We start from the raw sequence: 21,445 nt of genomic DNA on the forward strand, positions 1-21,445 counted from the left end.
GGCATTGCAGACTCCCGCGGCTCGGGCCCCCAGCCCGACGAAAAGGGCCACGTGTCGCCACCCACAGCCTCACTGGGACCACACACCCCCCCCCCCCCCCCCCCGTTCGCAAGTGAAAATGAGAACCACACCACCATACAAAGGTTAGATCCCCATGCACGTATCACCGCTAGGTCTGCGCCATCTTGGTACGCCTCAATTCAGCCACTTTAGAGATCTCAGATCTATGCACATGATCGCGTCACATGACCCACACCAGGAATCGTCAATACCCTCATTGATACATGCAGTTCTATTCTATAGCAGCTTGCAATACCAGACAACAAAATCAATGCAAATACCCCTCCCCCCCAAAAAAAAAAAAATGAAACATTAAAATACAAGTGAAATGGATTGATTATTTTATTCAGACAATTCTTTTGCTTTCTCTGACTGTAATGCTACAGTTACACGTGATTAAAACTCAGGGTATCCCAGCACATCGTTGCATCAGCCTCCTGCATTCCCGTATGGTCCGCCTGTGACATGCAATGGCGGTGCCGACGTTAACCTGTGGCGACTGCATGTGTTCTTAAAAAATGTCACGAGTGGGTAGGACTGGGGATGGAGGTGGTAGGATCACTCCCTGGGAAAGCATAAATAAATCATGGGGAACCGCGGAACAAGCGGCATCATTACTTGCCTTGTCATCGTAATGGGGGCTGGCACTTACCTTAACCAGCCTCAAAGAGGAATACCAATAGCCTTTTTTTTTTTTTTCACTGACACAGGTGGCAGGATTCTGTGGAGGAGCATTCTGGAAAATCAGAGAAAAACAGGGGAGGGAGGGAGGGAGGGAGGGAGGGAGGGAGGGAGGGAGGGAGGGAGGGAGGGAGGAGGGAGGGCCAAAGAAATTGGGGGATATTGCAGGGGGGAGGAGGATAGGATGCTACAACCTACACATCCTGTTTAAACACAGCGCTATATTTTCTCTCAACCTCCACATCACTGATCAAGAAAGGTTTACGATACTAACATCCAAGGGGTTCACTTCTCTTTTTCTACTAACACCAGTCTCTTTTTCCTTTATTAATCTGCAAATACGCCAGAGCTTTGTAGAGCATTGCATTCAAATAGCGCTGTAAAGGCTAGCCTTCCTCGGAAGTTCATGTTCAGGGAGATTCCCACAACCTCTTCCAATACATACAACAGGTTTATGTTTGATTGATAAGTGCATTCTTACAACCTTTGAAGAGATAGATGTTTCAGGGGAGAAGTGAAGGAAGGAATAAGGAGAGGAAGGAGAGGAGGAGTTGCTGAAGAGGAACATGTTGTGGAATGTCTGCTGTTCAGGCCCAGAACCCATTTGTCACGGCTTGAATTCAGCTCGGACGCCTCATGTCAGCGGGGTCATCTGAGGTAAACTTGCCATGTGGTCTCTCACACACACACAGAATCCACATACATAAATTAAACGACTAGTAAAGGAAAGGCACTTGATCACGTACGTCCAAAACCTTTTTGCCCAGCGTAGCATAATACAGCTAGCTTCACCTTCGCTTCTGAATATGACAAATAGAACGTTGACAATCAAACACGAACGGCATCACAAATACACTTGGACTTGAGAATGTCATTATACATTATATACATATTCATAAAGCATTGATTCTGTTTCCGTTGGCCCTCAGAGCTGTTTGGGCTGCTGGATAGGAGGGATTAAGGTTAGCTGAGTGAGGTGGAGAGGAGAGCAGTGTGGCGTTAAAGGTTAGTACACCCTGTAAATATGTCCTCTGGTTCCAGGGCCAGGGCAGTGAGGACACAAGCACAGGCATGTTGATCATCTCTGACACAGGCATGTTGATCATCTCTGACACAGGCATGTTGATCATCTCTGACAGTAGATACCTTCAGCTACAGACACTGGCGAAGCTCATATATAGTCATAAGGCCAAGACAGACCAACAGGAACGTCGGCCGTGCACCGCAGCTGCGCAGCGGTTGGACGTCACACCACCGCTGACAACAGTACACTGGCCGTGATTTTCGGATCATTTCCCAGCGATTCTACACGTTGAGTCGCCACCATTCTGTCGTCGCCCAGTAGGCGGTCCTCTGTGCACAGCCGACATTCGTGTTGGTCTGTCTTGCCTTGAACCTACTGACACAGGCATAATAGCAACCCTTTACCTTGTAGACAAATGCATAGGGAGTATCTACCTAAGCTGGGAGTTTTGATAATCAGTATTTTCTTTGGCGTCATTATTAATACTTCTGAAGACTTCATTATTCGGATGTCAACGGTCAAATAAATCCAGGTCGTGGCCGTTGTGTGAGCCGCACCTTGTGCGACGGGGCTGACGTCACGATGTCACGGCTGCTGCTGCGACTGAGCTTATATAAACAGAGACATTTGTTTTACACATGACATCACAACCCTCTGTCGATTCTGACTGCGTGACAAGGTGATGCTCTTTATTCCAAAGGAGGGGGACTTGCCATGATGTTCCTTTCAGTCTGAGAGAGAAGGAAAAAAACAACACACAGACATTGATGAGAGGGGAGAGAGCTGCTTTTAAGACACACTTCCAATGCAAGGCAAGCCAGATAAAATGACACAGTGGGTGGCTATCATTGGCCATGTGTGCGTCACGCTGCCTTCTGATTGGCTACTTGACTTTGGCCATGCCCTGTACACAGTATCAATATGATATTACGGATCTGATTCCAGGGAGAATTCAGGTTATACCAATACAATAAAGGTGTATTGTTGGTTAATTATTCCATTCTTGAATCGATAAGTGGTAGACTAGTGAGATGTCTCAGTGAATTGGTGAAAAGGGCCAGTGGAACTTACATGGCACAATCAGTTTGCACAGTCGCTCACTCCCTGTTAGGAGGAAACACAATTAGTTCATTGTTGATGACGAGAACACACACACACACACAAACAAATAAACTTGCCGTATGGATATTGCCATAAAGTAATAACATATGGTTTGGTTTAAAGTTACGTTTGGTTTTGAATGTAGATGTTTTCTTCAATGTGACCCCCCTGGCTTTCCACCAACAAAAGTATAAATAATTTCTCGGAAGAGTTTCATGGGGAGAGGGAACAACCGACTGATAAGGTCACAATCTGTCAGCTCGGGAATTAAAAATTAGCAGCCTTGTTGCTTTTCAGTGGGTGTGTACTGTATGAGGGCTGAGGTTGATATTTTAAGTTACTTGTAATAAGTATCTGATGCATCCTGAAGCAAAAATGATTTAACCCTTCTACCCAAACTGAAAGGTAAGGAGATATTCTCTGTTTAGTTCAACAGATGAGGTGCCACAGAGGTGTGTTCGTCATCATTCGGCAGGGACACCTGACATTGGTTTACTTCAGGGCAAAGGTCCTGAAGTAGCCATATCCAAAATCCAGCGTAGCTTTGATGGTCAATTTAAATAGTGGGCAATAGCTGTGGAATCATTTCATTTCACACACACTATGCACGCGCGCACACACACTCACTCACTAACGCGTCAACTCAATCGCACATAGATACACACACTCCATTTCCAAATGAATGTGAAAATGTGTAAAAAGAAAAGGGCATCTGTGGTCTTCTGTGATTTACCCATGTGTTCTTCTACCAACCAGGTGCACTGAACAGTTCAAAGGACCTTACAAAGGCTATCGTGGCCAAAACATTCTCTATTTTGTTGCCTGAAAGCAATTACAGCACTTGGAAAGGGAATAGTGCCGACTCTCTTTCTTCGTTTTGATGATTCATCACTGGCCCAGCACTGGTTGCCACACTTATGGATGTTCATATCTGGCTAACACCTCTGATCATTTCACAAACGTTGCAGGCGTTATATTTCTCTAATGATAACACCCCACACCCCACCCCATATAAGATGCGAGTATACCGAAGCACCTGTGTGTGTGTGTGTGTGTGTGTGTGTGTGTGTGTGTGTGTGTGTGTGTGTGTGTGTGTGTGTGTGTGTGTGTGTGTGTGTGTGTGTGTGTGTGTGTGTGTGTGTGTGTGTGTGTGTTTAAATACTGTCATGACATTATTATTATGATTCGGATTATTATTATTATTATTACACTTATCTGCATTCTTGATTCGTTCTAGCTGTGTAATTACAAGGGGATACAATAATGTAATTTTCCATACAGTTTGTGGATGCACTTATATTTAACACATCTCATTTTCCTACTATTAATCAAATTAATTTGTTCAGGGATCATGCTTAAACCATAGCTTATGGCTCACATAACTGTCCACTATTCCCTGGTTTGTAAAACGAATGGCTACATGTAAATTAGTCTATGCAAGCATTTTATCATCAGAAGCAAGTCTTGTAAAAAAAAATATATGAGAAATGATCAAAAACGAGGTTGAGCTTGATTTATTTTTTGTCTTGATGTAACATGTTATTCCCTGTCTAAACGTGCTCAGTCATGCCCTATTACAGCACGGTGGCGGTTCAGCCAGACAAAATTCTAATTAAGCGCCCACTGGGTGTGTTGGTTTAAGAAAAACATTATGGATACTTGAAGTGATGCCACTCATTTCACTACAAAATGATGCACAATGACGGGCAAGTTTACATTGGAAATGTATCTCGTGAGTTAGTTCACCTCCCAGCTTCAGGATGGACACATGAGACAAGCCACTTCTCCGGGCTCTGTGTCTTCCTTTCTCTCTTTACTCTAGTTTTAGTTTAATACTCCTTAAATGGTTATGTACGGGGTCGCAAATTTGCACGGGAGATAATCTTGTTCTGCCTTTTTTGTCCTTGGTCTATCTACAGTGTGTTTTCGGATAATGTGGCGATAGGATGAAAAGTAATCCGCGTGCAGAAATCTAAAAGCTCCTCTATCCTTGTAGAATTTCTCAAGAATTCCACCTTTGCCCTCCGGTTTCCCCGCAATAAATGACTTTAAGGGTGAAATGCCTTCATCCACTGCATTTGGAACCTGTGTCCATGTTACCTCGGTCGCTGTAGATAGATGTAGTTGAGGAAAGGAAAAACTGTTCAAGCACTATGCGGCAAAGGGATGTCCTCACATTATATGGAATGAGGTGATTTAAAAAGTCTCAAGACATTGAAACTATCATAATAGCCTCAGCGCTTGGCCATTGGTTGCATTAACTAGGATAATATGGTGTCTTCTCCCATTCAATGATACAATTATGATTTAAGTTGTGTTTTGCTAATTGTCTTCTTTGTTTGCCACCAAGATATTAGGCGTACCATATTAAGTCAGTGTAGGTGTTTTGATTTGGTCTCTTTGAATTGCGTGCTGCACACTTCATACCCTACTAAACTAGGCCTACCTTACACGTGATTTTCATCACTTATAACAATGTCATTTATGTAATTTATGTCACGTTGCCCGTTTTTGCCGGGTTAACAATTCAGAAAAGGGTGTTACTTTGATGTCTCTACTGGTGCTTGCAGCTGGGTTTTTGGTGAACTACAGAATTACAGTGTTTGCACTGTAAAACTATCAGGATTTTAGTGCTAATGGATTTATGATCTCAGGCTCTGAGACCATCCAAAGTAATTAGCACATGTGCTCTAAATAGATGATGGTTTTGTGAGCAATAAAGCCATTACCCATCGAGTAAACTGACAGTCCCTCTAACTAAACTCCAACCACAAGCTAATTGGAAAAGTCATTTCGGCCTTATTGTCTACAATTATAGCCTTGGCTTTCCCAGCCCGAAAATCCTAATGTGTGTTGCTTTATTCCTCGTGGTGTATTCAGGCCCATGATTAAAACCTTGAAGAAACAATTCCAACTGAACCTGTTAGCTACTTTGACAGTGTGAGATCGCGTTGGTCTGTCAATCTTGCATGTCACCAAGCAATAGTTGGGCGTTAGGCCTACGGTAAGAAATATTAAATATAATTTCTCACACGTTTCATGTATAGGCCTACGTGTAACAGGCATAAGCCTAAAAGTAGCCGAATACACACGAAGGACACGCCTAATAGGTCACATTTCTAGCGTGACTGAACTGCTTGTTGACTATCTCAGGTGATATACTTCCTCATATTTAGTTCTGAACGAAAGGTGTTCACGTTCATGATATAGCTTTGAGTTTATTCTAAAATCCTAGTCCTAATAGTTTACGTTTCAATTTATGAAAAGCATTTCCCTTTATTCCGTTCAACCATCATTTGCGTCAGATAATTTTGTCCAACGGCCTACGTTAAACGTGGCGATTTTAAGTAGCGAGGCTCTCAAATATTTTCCCTATTTCTCACGAATAGCTTTTCCATTAAGAGCGATTAGATTATGTCTATTGAAAGTTGCTGATCCATAGAGAAAATGGCAGCGGATAAAAGGCGATTTTCAAGTGACCTTCTCGTCCCTTTCACACCAATCTGAGCCCCGAATAGTTAGGGATCAGATTGGACAAAAGCCCCCTCCTCTTCCCTTTCAACTCGTAACGACTCAAAGTAGAGGGGCACGCAACAAAACCTCCAACTCACACATTAAAGTATAACGCACAGCTTGGGTCGACAGAGAAGCAGCAGCACTGGGCATCTTCATTTTTTATTTTATGTAGCCAAATTCACAACGCAAAATGTCTTTTTCCAAATAATCTGTACGTTTTGTTTAAAGTTGAGAGACATCTATAACAAAACTAGGATATTAGGCTACATAGAACACATCAAAACAAATCAAAATAGTACAATTATAAACGCGTTTCATTATTCCGGTCTAGCCTGTATACTTCCAGTGATAAGCTATGTGGAAAAGTTTTAAAAGGCGCAGAAGAAGTAATACTTCAGCCATCTGTCTTCAGATGTTTCTGTTATCTGTTTAAACATTGCTATGTTAATTTAAGTGTAAGTTATTTTATCAAATTAAATTATCATAAATCACTCAAGTACAGAGTTTTAGTGAAATGTAGTTGCACATGTAACGTAGGTTATTACGCATATTAATTGGTGTGCAATAATTGACAGCTCCCTTCATTTGTAGCCTTATTTAAAACACTGATGCAGGCCCCATGCACTTGGCACGTCTCTAATAGCATTTTCTCATGGTTTTTTAGACTCATGGTTTTTTAGACTTTTAGATATTTTTCTTGGTTGACATATAGGCTATATATCTTTGGAACAAAACACCGCAGCCTTTTCTTCATAAAAGTTGGTTCAGTTAGAGGCAGATTCTTAGGCGGGCGCGGGATGGGAACAGCGGAGATCGGATGTGTGTTGCCCTCTCTCGTCGTGAAGAAACATAATACTTGTTTTTACAGGAGGCATTTCGACTGAGGCCTCTGAAGCATCAGGTAAAGAAAGCAATGAATGCTCTCTGTCAGCTTGAACGACTCATGACTATATATTCACGGCACTGAAGCGTCTGCATAACCTAAACTAAATCCATGAGGATTATATTATTAGCTATATTCCTGCAACGTTGTTAGGTGTTTTAAATGATCTGAAATGCTTATATATTTGCCTCCGTGTTCCCGGAGTAGGAGGCTTGGCTATCATGGCCTTTTATTGCTTTCACAACTGTTCCACAAGAGTTCATAAAGCTCGATTGACTGCTTGCAGAAGCGAAAAACATGTTTGTGGGGTGAAGTCGGTCTGCAGAATTCGATTTGTTTGTTCTAAAAAACGGAGAGAGAGAGACCCCATCACTTGGAAATGAGCCTAATGTAGCCTATATTTAAAACAAATACAGTATATGAAGTCCCACGTAGGCCTATTTATATGGACCTCACCGCAGATGCTCAGAAAATATATGTGTGTCCGGATGCATAGGCTACGTGTGCAAATATATTGCACTGCGAAAAGCATTTGGTATTTTTGGTAATAACATATAACATACCTCAATGTGTAACATAGAAATGAATGGTAGGCCTATAAATTCCTGTTATGGGGAACCTAAAAATTGCATTTATAGCATCAATTTATCATCTGAGACACGAGGGATTCGAAGTTGATTATAGTCTCAACAAACATGTATTTCATAGCCTATGCTTGTATCAATATCGCTCGATGTAAGTTGTATTTATGGCTCAATTATCTACTAAACAATAGGGCATTTTAGGTAAATCATTTCATTTACGTTCCCTTAATCGTAAAACGTGCCTTTAAATTGACATACTTTCTTCTAATTTATCTAACATTGTGTGGTTGAAATTGTAACTGCAAACTTTGCAATGAAATAATGATAATTTGATGATCGTGAACCTCCTATATTTTCATATGACTAAGCAAAACACCCGGAAAGTCTTCCAGGTACTATTCTCATGCCTAGCTAGTAGCCTACAACCCTGACCAGCTCGGTCGAACAACTGTCCTATAATCCGTTGACACTATCTCTGAGACAAACAGGCTGTTATCGATCATTTCATTATGTGATCAAACAACAAATAGCCATGCACAGGTGAGATGCTCACGACTTGGAAAGGGTTCCCTGAATTGTGGTAACAGCATCAACGATGCCAGTATATACTGGCGAAGACAGCTTAAAACGGAGAAACGGGTCCCCAAAAACCGGTTAGAATGTAAAGGAAAAGATTCAAAGTACTGCAGCTCAAAAGTTTCGCCCTGGAATGTAACAGTGGTTGTTTAGACAAATAGGCTAGATGCATGGGTCTGCATGGTCGTGTGGCGAGGCAAGAATGTATTCTTAGCATTTAAAGCTACTTGTGAATAGGTGAAACATAAATTAATTGTGTACTTGCCTGGCTGATGTTAGCCAAATTCAGTTACCGATGTTTTCCGTCCACCATAGCCTAATATTCGTCGCTGGGTGCTTCTTCTTTTAATGTCCTGCTGTCCACTTTCTCGTTTTTCTCACTGTTTTCGTGCTATAGCCTTATTTCCCTGTGCTCTTATTCGCTGTCCCCCCCCCCTTCCACTCTCTCTCTCTCTCCGTCCAACTCCCTTCCCAATCTGTATAGTAAAATCTTAATGATACACTTACAGAATATTCTTTGTCCGATTTAATCTTATTCGTTTCACCTTTTCAAAGAGCTGGAGACAAGACCGGGAGTCTCAGTGCAGTGTCTGAGACGGGGGACGGGAAGAGCTCTGCTGTTGAATAGGCTACTTAAAAACACCCATTTCTCCTATGCGTTTGCAAGGGGGGTACTTGCATAATAGCGCTCCATTATATCTCTTAATAGCTGACCATAGTCGGAAAGACAATAACAAATGTGTTCATAAACTATTCACTTCATTTGAAAATACTGAAAATACCCTTTCCTCTATTTAGTGTATGCTATTATGGATGCATGTCGACGCACCAGGCTTGTAGCCCCACTGAACAACGTTTTGATGACTTTGGTGACTATGTAGCCTACAGGTTTTTGTATCTGTTGTCATATTCACACTACCCGAGTTTGTCAGTTTCATGTTAATGTTATCTGAGCTAAGTTCCACTCCTTTCAAGTGATTTTTACCTTGAAGGACTTTGCTCAATCTAAAAAAAAAGAAGCAGCAGCTGTTGTGTTTGGAATCTTTTTCAGGAACACAGCACCTGTAAAAAAAATATGAATTAAAAAAAAAGAAAGCAATTTTCAGGAGTTTACTTGTTTTTTAAAACAATTTTACAAGGTTGATAACAATAGATGTGCGTTATGCATTACTATGTGGTTGTAATTGTATACTGTACGCTAGATGGCAGACCGATCCAGACATTTTTTAGTTGGAAGCGCATGCAGGCTTCAGTATCAACACACAAAAAGCCGGAATCCCCGTGCAATTTTCAAACAGCTTCACATGATTTTGAGTTATTGTCATTATTAAGACATAATATGACACCCATTTAGGGATTGTGCAGGCCTTAAAACCACAACTGTTACAGAGTATTTATTCTTCGTCGATGTGATTGTGAGATTCGTTGGCGCCATCGCACCCTTTCTGTCTATTCTAACACGACTTGTCTAGGCTACTATGCATCATTTCTTACATTGTCATTTTCCCTAATTTGACCCTGCAATTTTGGACCCCAATCATTTTTTTTTTTACAATGGAAATGTAACGTTGACGCGTGTACCACAGTATTACGCATCACCAAATGCTGTAGGCTGCATGTAGCCTATAATCAAATACATCATACATAAATAATTATATCTCACGCATTTATAATTAAGATAGTAGTCTCAAAACAAACCATTTCAAACTTTGGGGAATTCTATGCGAGTCCTTCTATGCGAGTCCCTTTCGCCGCGCACGTTTGTTTATTTCACGTGCGCAAAGCTTTGTCCCCTCTTTCACCCATCTTTTCGGCTATTCTATCCAGGGTTTCTTCCTGTTTTTGTGACAATAGACGGCCCGTAGGCTAATCAGGTTTCAAAGTAAATAGCAGCGCGAGGCGAGCTCAATGTAAATTGTGCTTGTCAGAGCCCCCAGTCGTAGGTAGCGAGGAACGAGGACTCTAACCAATGGAGAGAAAGAGGCTTGGCTAACCTTAGCCTCCCATTTTCCCTCTCCCCCCTCAATGCAGGGCTCTGGCCAGTCAGTCGCCTTTGATTATCAGTTGCCAGCAGCCTCTCTCTTGGCTCCTTGACACGAGCACCATATAAGGCGCAGCGATCTCCATAGAAACGTGTCAGTTTCAATAGTAGTGTCAAAGTTCACTATATACAGACATTCGCGAAGATCCCGGTTTCGGAAACATTGCTCTGCTGGTCTTCCCGTTTAAACGCATTCATTTTTGGGTCTCTCCGTCTTGCATATTCTATTAGTTGTTTTTTTTCCCTTCCTTATTTTTATCTCTTCGTGTTCGCTCCATTCCTGCTGGAGAGGTGAAACTACATGGGCACTACGGCGCCGCGGTCTTTTTGCTGGACGAGATGAGGTTTATTTAAGAATATAGATGTAAAATCCTGCTCTTCAGTTTTTTCCTCCCCTCCAACAGCGAAGACGGGAGTAAGGAGCAAGGAAGAAAAGAGAAGGGAATTTATTTCTCGCAGCACTTTGGATCGCGTGTCTTTGAAAGATTTTATGTTCATTTCTACGTCCATGTGAATCGCTCCTGCCTCCTTTCTGGCTATTTTATACCAAACTGCATTTTTGTTACGTCTGGCTCGCTTTTTCTTCAAGATTGGGTACCTGAATGGCTAACTGCAATTTACCTTGGAACTGGCCTCCCGATACTTGCATATCCTGATCGGGTGCTTATTCTATCGTGTCCTTTATTTTGAATGTATTGATCGTGTTCTGCTCCCTTCTTTCTCATAGGAGATTGTTTGCTCCGATTTGACTTTGCACTGTCGTGTTTGAGATCTTTTTTCTCCCCTCGCTTTATAAATCCCAGCGATCAGTTCGCTTTATCGCACTTTTCGGGCCCGAGATATGGCAATGGTAGTTAGCGTCTGGCGAGATCCGCAGGAAGACGTGGTCGGAGGACCTCCAAGCGGCCCAAATCCAGCAACTCAGCCGGCGAGGGAGCAACAGCAGACGGCGTCGGCAGCCCCGCACACTCCGCAGACCCCTAGTCAGCCAGGACCCCCGTCAACACCTGGGACTGCTGGGGAGAAGGGGAGTCAGAATTCTGGTCCACAGCATATAGAATGTGTTGTTTGCGGAGACAAATCGAGCGGCAAGCACTATGGTCAGTTCACCTGCGAGGGATGCAAAAGTTTCTTCAAGAGGAGTGTCAGAAGGAACTTAACGTATACATGTCGTGCCAATAGGAACTGTCCCATTGACCAACACCACCGAAATCAGTGCCAATACTGTCGGCTGAAGAAATGTTTGAAAGTGGGAATGCGGCGGGAAGGTGAATATATTTTTTTAATGCCACATATGATTACGCATACTGAGTTCCATAGACGAGTAGAGCTGCCATGTTGCATAAAGGTCATATACATTAGACATCCGTTGCACATCCATGTTTTTTCCAGGAATGTGCATGTACGCGTTTAGCCTATAGAGGGTAAAATGTAATGAAAGCAGCTACAAAATATAGGTCGTATAACAAAGCAGCTATTTACTTGACGGACGTTTTTGTGAACGTCAAAACTAAACATAACTATTTGCTATTTGCATTTAGTGTTTTATAGGTTTTTAATAGTGTGTGTGTGTGTGTGTGTGTGTGTGTGTGTGTGTGTGTGTGTGTGTGTGTGTGTGTGTGTGTGTGTGTGTGTGTGTGTGTGTGTGTGTGTGTGAAAGAGAACATGAAGTGCACTTCCTTACATGTGTAGTGATACACAAGTGTTTGGTTTGTCTGTGCATTAAAACGAACAGACAACATAACCACATCGCCCTCCTGTTCCATATGCTTAGGCAGCTTGAGTAATACTGGAGAAGTTGTGCGGAGCACATTGTTTTGCCTCATAATGTATGAGAGGCCGTAACTTTCTCTTTGGAGCACAAATGATAGCAATACTCGTATTTTAAATAAACCCCCAAAATTACCATACATGTTATTTAATATATCCTCAATAAATAAAATGTAAAATATATATAGACCAATTATACTTTTTCAAGCACATTGTTAAACGATTCTTCCTTGACCAAACTATTGCTATGCTAAGAAGGGGTTGACTCTTATTTGGTGTTGATATATTTAGGCTATGCCATTCTTCTTTAGTGCAGTATAACACAGGTGTAATGGAGAAAAATAGCTTTACGTTGATAAATACAGTAGTAAACTGACACATGGGCTGCATTGAATAATTAGATGCAGCATATACCTAAATTACACTATAGGCCTGTATTACTGCAATTTAGCAAATGGCAACACCCGTTATGTTCAATATTTAATATTTGTGTGTGTGTGTGTGTTTTAATCTAGATGCATGCATCGTCAATACAAATGTAAACAGTGCAACATTGAGCATGGTGATATTGAAAATGGTATCATTTATTTAAACAACACACAATCTTACACACTATATAATTTACAGTTTGAGATAGATTGGGATGGGAAACGTTACCCCCTTATTTTGAGAGCAGAAAACACTAGCTTGCCTTATGCTTCTCGGCATAGGTTGCACATACAACAATGTTCATCAGTTCTGGATGCACATTTCCTCTCCTTCTCTTTCTTTTTGTCAGCGGTTCAGCGAGGACGAATGCCTCCAACCCAACCGAACCCAGGTCAGTACGCGCTGACGAACGGGGACCCTCTGAACGGCCATTGCTATCTCTCCGGATACATCTCCTTATTGCTTCGGGCCGAACCATACCCGACGTCCCGATATGGAAGCCAGTGCATGCAGCCCAACAATATCATGGGTATCGAGAACATCTGCGAGCTGGCCGCTCGCTTGCTCTTCAGCGCTGTGGAATGGGCTAGGAACATCCCTTTCTTTCCCGATCTGCAGATCACCGACCAGGTGTCCCTTCTCAGGCTGACGTGGAGCGAGCTGTTTGTGCTAAACGCAGCTCAGTGCTCCATGCCTTTGCATGTGGCCCCTCTGCTTGCCGCGGCAGGCCTCCACGCTTCTCCAATGTCTGCGGACCGAGTCGTGGCTTTCATGGATCACATTCGAATCTTCCAGGAGCAGGTTGAGAAGCTCAAGGCCCTCCACGTTGATTCGGCAGAGTACAGCTGCATCAAGGCAATAGTACTCTTCACATCAGGTGAGTGTTTACCATGCCACTATGTTAAGGCCTTGTCTTATAGGCGGGCAGTGAAGGGGAAGACTGGGTGAAAATCAGACTAGAGGCCATGGCTGTCTAGTGCAGGCTACTCCATTATGTTTTGTATAATAACATGCTGCATATATTCACATTTATACATTTTGTGTGTTAGCCAAAGCGAAAGAGAAGTAAACAAACCGACACACAGACAGCGTCTAATGTAATGTTTTCAAAAACGTCATTTAAATGTGTATTTTACCTCGTATTAAAAGATTGAAAGCCAATATAATATTTAATAACTGTTGAAAAAATATGAAGCATTATATTTTTTATAAATCCGGATAACTATAGATATTTATTTTGGTCTATGTCCCAGGCGTATTGTTTTATTACCTCATATCCGCAAAGAAAAGCACAATTTGAGTATGACACTTCATGTAGGCTTTTAATGTTGTGACGCATGTTTTTCATGTTTTGCGCGCACAAACACGTGTTATTTTAAAACAGGAAATGATCCCTAGCTGCCTGATCAAAGAAAATGATGAAATTGCCTAAAATGTCATTGTATTACATTGCTCGAGATTGATATGGGAATGTGGGCTATTTTGTTTACTGATATTTCCTCTCACAATTATTGTCTTAAACAATTAGTATCCCACATTTTGAAAAGTAGTCTACACAGGGCAGCTCATTACTAGCTATCTGGCTGAGGCAAGTTTACCATTGGTGTCGCGCGTAATAATAGGCCTATAGATATTTAAAGTTTGACTGTGGACACTTGCTCTCATTACCATTTGCAAGTACTGCATAAGGATAGTGGAGAGTAGGCCTAGTGGATAAAAAAACCCAACTCGACCGTGGCTCAAAATAGCTATCATGTGGCTATTTAAAAGTGATCAAATTCTTATTAAATTGCCTTATTTCAATCAATACATTTCACATTTACGCACAATTTCGCTAATGATTGTGTTTTGTAATTTAAGGAAATGTATATATTTTTAATAAACACATTTTCACTCTCGAGATCCTCAAAAATCACCTATAGCCTACTTTAGCCTAAAGATACCTAGTATTAGCATCTTACTTAATACTTTTTTTTAGATTAGGTCTATATTAAACATATCCACACTACTTTAAATACTCAAATACATTCATTGCATATTATATTAGGCATATATTATATTACATGATATGTAGGTAACATATGATGTTATGCATTTTGTAATTATTTTGAAAAAATGATGTGGATAAACAGACTGAGGTTGAGTGTTCAGTGAACTTGTTTTGATTGGTGGCCAAAGGGGGATTCAAAGGAAGTGTTTTATTCAATGTAATTAAACCTACCCAAGTCCTCTAGTTTGCCCTCCTCAGTGACATGGGAACCTTTACCACTGCTGTATCTGTTCACGAGGACTTTTCCTGGATTTTGGGATAGTTTATAGCATTTCTGTCCTTAGCATCGAAACTTTGAGTTCTCGTTTGAGCCATCATTGCAAAATAACATTTAAAGACAAACATATATTTACGTGCATATTAAATGATCAATCAAGCCAATCTGGTCTACCTATAGACTACCTTTGCTATTGCACTTATATATATATTTTTTAAATATTTTATATGAGGCATCAACCTAACATTATGACATTGAGGGCCTAGTGCCAAGTTGTTGTTACATTATGAGATAAAATCTAACATAAAATAGCCTACAACTGAATAGTTAGTTGTTTAAGATGACTAGCTAGCTTTAACTTAGATTTTTGTCCATTTTAGAAAGAGACAACATGTAGGGCCAATGATATATGTAGCAAACTATTATAGTCCAGGTTTACAGTGTTGTACACTGTAATTGGGTTACTTTTAGCTATTTTCAAACAGGAAACTCATAGGCGTTAGCCTAGTTTAGGTGATTGTCTTCTTATCGTTCCTATTATGTCCAGTTTATCTATTGCGTCTTCATAATTAATTACATGTTTCTATCTGTGTTCAGATACTTAAATGTGAATCTAGAAAATATGTATTTTATGTTTTTTCAGTGTTAGTTCTATGTTTGGTGTACTATAGAGTGCCCTTTCGCGAGCTTTCTTTTTCTGTTGACTCATGCGTTCACTGCTGGGCAGTCGCCGAAATGCTTTGAACTTAGTCATTGCGTTGCGTTTCACAAGTTTATATTTGCAAGAGGTTTTGAAATGTAATTAATTTCTCCCCGATTAATTGTTTTATTTATTGAATAGTGACACTCAAAAAATAATGCAAACCGATTTGCATAGGCTACATGGGGTTGTGCCGCCTATAAGTTCATACATAGTAAATCAACCCGAGATCTCCGAGTTGCCCCCACGCAGTCAGTGAGTTCATAAGGTTATTGTGTCTGGCCGTAGTGAGTTATAGCCCTGAGAAATCAAGATTAGGCTTAAAAGCCTCTCGGATAGCATTGTCCGATGTTTAATGTATTAGAGCTGGAGAATTGAGGCTATCTCTCCTGTGCACTTGCAACAAAGCATAACGGTCCATATGCCAGTATGCTTGGCCTTTCACAACCGTTTACTGCAGATTTTTAACCACAGCAGTGAGCCTATGCTATGGCGACAAACAGTTTAGTTTGTACTATTCGCAAACATATCTTAAGACATTAACATTGAGTGTATTTCTCTATTTAGGCCTATGCAGACTGCAATCCACAACCCCCGACTGTGTACAAAACACATTTCGCATGTGTTGTTGTGCTGGCTCCTTCGTATTTTTACGTGTTTTTTGCGTGACTATTGACTTCACCCCGCTAATAAATTTGATTGCTTCCAGCGGCCTTTCCTAGGCTACATTGAAAAGCAGGCCAAGCATGGTCTATCAAGTAAAGAGCGGAAAAATGTCTTAACAGCTTATTGAGAGTATACTAATTAGGTCATATACAGCCATTGCAATTTCAACGTAATCAATGTATTTTATACATTTGTATAGACTTGAGTCCCCTGAGTCAGAAAGCATGAGTGGGCCTATACCTTTCCCTCCGCTTCCTCCATTGGAAATGTTATAGGCTTATGCTACACACCATTTTCCATCCCAGTTAGCGGCATATTCTTTGTTTTGATTGGTTTATGAACGTGTAGAGGTATCTGCCGCTGTGTGGTGCGTTCCCCACTTGAACATATCGCCCTTGTTTATTCTATATGACAGTCCCTCTTACTCAATGTGATGTAGCATGTTTGGGCAGTGTGTTTGTTTATTTCACTTTGTCAATAACACGTAACGCTGATGTTGAATGATAACCAGAGTGCTTTTGTGTTTCTCTTTTTTGCCTGCACAGACGCCTGCGGCCTGTCAGATGCGGCTCACATCGAAAGCCTGCAGGAGAAGTCTCAGTGCGCCCTGGAGGAATACGTGAGGAGCCAGTACCCTAACCAGCCCAGCCGCTTTGGCAAGCTCTTGCTGCGGCTGCCCTCTCTCCGCACCGTCTCCTCATCGGTAATTGAGCAGCTGTTCTTCGTCCGCTTGGTAGGTAAAACTCCTATTGAAACCCTCATCAGGGATATGCTATTATCCGGGAGCAGCTTCAACTGGCCTTACATGTCCATCCAATGATCCGAATGAGAGTGACAAAAAGAGAGAAAAAGGACCAAAATTCAGCATCCCGTACAAGAAGACTATATATAGGACCTTTTTGAACACATTGGAAGACATGACATGCTTTTTTTTGTCTTCTGGGACTAAGATCTGAGATGGAATACGTTATGTACAGAAAATATGGAACTGGACTTACACCTGTGTAAATCCACTCTCGTCTTCAAGAACAGTACTCTTCATTTTGTAAAATACTAGTCTTTATTTTCCTTTTTTGTAAAAAAAAAAAAAAAATGAAAAAAACATACAAATAAAATGAAAAACATCATATGCGCAGTAAGAAAAAAAAGAATCAAGATTTAGCGGGAAAATAATGTTTCCAAGCAATTATAAGAAATGTCCTGTGTCTATGTACCTGTCTGTTTTGTATTTTTTCTGGTTCTAAACCAGCTTTTCTGTGATTCTATACTAATAATTTTTGATATAACCTTTTGCTTCTTATAATGAGTGCGATATATGTTGTCGAAGCTATGTTCTCCAAGAATTAAAATTGAAGTGAGAATTTAAAACAGAAAAATAAAGAAATTTAGACAAATAAGAAACAAGTCTAATCGCTATGACAATATCACTACTGATGGTTGAACTATGGACCTGCAACTGCAGCATACTGACCTCGTGGACATTTTGAGGAGAGGACATCTGTGGCACCTTTTTCCTGGTCATGAGTGTGTGTGGAGTCGATCATCAGTCAAAGAGGAGAGACATGAAAATCAAAAGCACTTTTAATATATCGTTTCAAATACATTTTGTTTGTTTCGTCTTGAAATTTTCATTGTTTCTTGAATTTTATTGGTTGTTGCCTTCAATTTGCTTACTCCATGATGCAGCTTTTGCAGAAGGGTCGGTTGATGAAGTTGTGTGATGGTGACTGTACTATTAAAAAAGAAATAGGCAACAATGTCTCACTCTCAAGAATGTTCATCTGAAGCTCAAGATGCGCGCTCGCGCTTATTGTGTGGGATAGCATAATGCCAAACCAAATAAGGTGGTCCTCTTTTTTTCTTTACGTCACTCTTCATACACAGGTGTAGGCTACACAATATGTTTGCCTTGTATATGCGTTCTCCAGTTTTGTCTTGCACAATTACACAAACATTCAAATGCATTATTGTCATTTTGCTTCCAGTATGGCTTATTCTTCAATGGGGGGAAGCGATGGAAAAAGATGACGTGAACATAGAACATGCGTTATTTAGATTGGTTGGCTGGTGTGTTCATTGCATAGCTCGCTGTATGTTACTGTTTCATGCACTCACTCACGACTGGGTATGAACACAAAGAAGCACATGTTATGTGCCGAATTAGACGGTAGTGACGCTGCTCGCTGTCTGTGAGCGCGTTAATGACTGGTTCATATTTTCTCAGACAGCAATGAAAGCAGGCGCGCCACCGAGGCTTCTCTAAACTGCCTCCTGTGGCTTAATCAAGGTGATTCTCAATTCACCTCTCACTGCAGAAACGAAACATATGCATTCGCCCCTTTAAAAATATACGCTTGGAAGTATTGTTTCAATATTGAAACGCATCTTAGCTAGGGATTACGCTAGCTGCAAAACAGATGTAAAATGCGTGATCAATTTGGAAAATGTATTTTACAGCATGCAAGCCAGTCGATAGGAAGGAACATCGAATGCGATGCATTGTAATGGAAAATAGAGAGTGAATGAGACAGCGATAAACAAAAGTGCACAGGGGCAGAGACAAATGGGAAAGGAAATGTGCAGAGGCAAAGCAGTGTGTTTGTGGCCTAGGCTTGAATATAGACGACACTTAGAATATCATGAATAGATCGACGAAGTCCTCAAGGTGTTGGATTCTGATTTTCGACTGCACGGTACTCTGTGGAGTAGCTTCATGTAGAGGCTGCATGTCTCTTGCGTGCCATTGTCTCCTTACCCTTTAAAAAAATGTTTTGGAGAGGAGACCTCTAAGCGTACATGATGAATCCAGTATAATTTCCATATACTCTACTGCACATAATGTAGCTATTAGACTCAAATAGGGACATATTGGAATATGCCTATGATGGGAGGAATAAAACAATGGGCCTTGTAGCCCTAGCCTCGCAGTTGAGCTTGGGATAGTGAGTAGCATGATGAAAGCTGCGTGAGGATGGATCTGAACTAAGACTGACACAGTAGCCTGTAATGTCTTTGATTTGATTTATATCTCCATGTTGGGGCTGGGGGAGGGGTGTGTGTATCATGACAGTGGTTGATTTGAGTGTGTGTTCCCTGATTCATTCATATACCAGTAACTTATTGTTCCTTAACCAGATGTTGTGACATTTCCTAGGCCTAAATGTACCTGTCGTAATAGTTTTTTTTTAAAATTCTTACCCCTTGCAACATTTTAGAAGGCTAATCCTAGTTCTCGTGGCCTCATCGGGTAAAAATGTGAGCAGGCCTTATTTGATCCCAGTCGAACTGTGGTCATGATTGAAGCGGTGTTCAGGCTCTACACTTTCTACAAATATTTCAACACGGTATTTCTTAATACCAAGGTAACCCTTTAATGTGCCATGTCCTTAATGTGTAATGATATGGCTACGGTTATGAACCGGGCAGTTGGCCGGTTTGCAGGTCGAAGTTGGAGGATGAGGCCTTGTAGTATTGCTTTGAATTAATACGTTTAAACACTGCTTTTAACATATCATAGTCAAGCAGTTTACAGATGACCCATTTTCTCTTATAAGAAAAATAAAATAACTTAGTTTAGTTTATAGCCCAGTCTACTTCACGTCTTTTCTTAGAAATACAAAGATTGTATAGCATACACCCCCTAAACATTTTCTTTTGTAATTCTGGTTGTATTTATATTACTTGTTTATTCGGGGATAGTAGTTTATGATTATCCTCAAACGAAGAGTTGTTGAATTTGAAAAAATACATTTACTTAAAATAGTGTCATTGATGACGAGTCTCGATCAATTCGAGCCCATATTTACAGCCTTCGACTAAATTGTTCACCAGCATATTAAACGCAGCTTTCAACTGGTTGTCTGTCCTCACATAATGTATTCTAAACCCCTCTAGAATTCCCACTTTCATCCTTTGCTGAGCGCATTCTGTTACACAATCGCTACACTACGGGCTAAAGCAATTCAAAATCACATAATTCGAGCCATGTGTATGAAGCAGTAGGACTAACTACAAACCAGAATGATAGGCTACAGTGGTGTATTGCGTCAATTTCCTAACAATTATGACAATTGAAAGAGTTTGCTATAATCCCAGATATGCAATAATTACATCTAATCTCGTATTAGTTTAGTATTTGGCTTTCCAGTAGCCTAACCTCGTAGACCTAGTGTTTGGGATGATAAGCGGTCTTTTTTTAGATCACTCAACGTTAAAATATTTGAGGCTATACAAATGTTCTCTCTGGGTCTTGTATGATGGTGATATTTTAGCTGCCATTCTGAAGAAGAAGAAGAAAAACGTGTTACATGTTTGGGATGTTCTATCATATTGTTACACTTGACTGATGGTGCGGGGTAAATGGAAAGGGATCTGTGACACACTATAGGCCCCACCTCGGTAATTTCGGAAACTCTGGTTACAAAAGTGTTATTCCTAAATTAGTTAAATAACCGTTTACCTTTGTCTGGTTTCATTCATCAAACCACAAGCGAAGGACTCCTAACATGGGGGCTGGCTATTTGTTTGCTTACACAAGCAGCTGGGTGCGATTTCACGTTTGAGATATCTGAAAGCGAAACATTTATTTCCCGAAGTTGTCAGCGAACCTATTTCCAAACCTTATGCAACCAATGTCTCCACACGTCTTGAGAGGTCACAAGGCAATAACAAGCTTGTGTGGGGTAGCACAGATAATTTCGCCTATGTCAGGCCTAAGCACGTTAAGTCACTGTTGACAAATAGTTCGACAAAAATATTTTCTAATAGAAGCTTTAAGATGCGTGGACAATCCTCTAAAGTATGGGCTATGACAATGTTATAGGCGAAACTTTTATTTTATGTATTGGCTTATGCAAATTATTACACGACAATTGACATCCAAGTTTTTCAGCATCGCTTGGGAATTCAAACGCTTATGGTAAATGGTTGAAAACAGCACAGGGGGAAATAGCCTATCATTCTAAATATTGTCCATGTCTGTTGCGTTTTGTTTATTATAAAATGGCCTAGGTTGCTTTCTATGTGGAATGGTGACCATATGTAGTCGACCTGGAATTAACCATCTCAATGATCGCAGAACAATTCTGTCGTCCGCAGACCTCACACGCAAGCTTTAAGCCATGGATCAAATCCAACACTACAGGGTA

The 21,445-nt window shown here is 40.9% G+C and overlaps 1 protein-coding gene and 1 long non-coding RNA gene across 2 annotated transcripts; one reads left to right on the forward strand and one right to left on the reverse strand.

Moving 5' to 3' along the window:
- Positions 1-384: 384 nt before the first annotated feature.
- On the reverse strand, positions 385-9,033 carry LOC139389662 (uncharacterized). Its single transcript, XR_011629416.1, has 4 exons — positions 8,691-9,033; positions 2,837-2,869; positions 713-2,496; positions 385-625 (listed from the first exon to the last, which is right to left on the reverse strand). It is a non-coding gene; the product is annotated as an uncharacterized lncRNA (long non-coding RNA).
- Positions 9,034-10,457: 1,424 nt separating this feature from the next.
- Positions 10,458-18,057, forward strand: LOC139389620 (nuclear receptor subfamily 2 group F member 1-A-like). The gene is made up of 3 exons (XM_071136475.1): positions 10,458-11,734; positions 13,015-13,542; positions 16,844-18,057. Exons 1-3 carry the CDS (start codon positions 11,308-11,310, stop codon positions 17,116-17,118), a joined length of 1,230 nt encoding a protein of 409 aa, XP_070992576.1. The 5' UTR covers positions 10,458-11,307; the 3' UTR covers positions 17,119-18,057.
- Positions 18,058-21,445: the final 3,388 nt, after the last annotated feature.

Source organism: Oncorhynchus clarkii, chromosome 30 (assembly GCF_045791955.1).
Source record: "Oncorhynchus clarkii lewisi isolate Uvic-CL-2024 chromosome 30, UVic_Ocla_1.0, whole genome shotgun sequence".
NCBI lineage: Eukaryota > Metazoa > Chordata > Actinopteri > Salmoniformes > Salmonidae > Oncorhynchus > Oncorhynchus clarkii.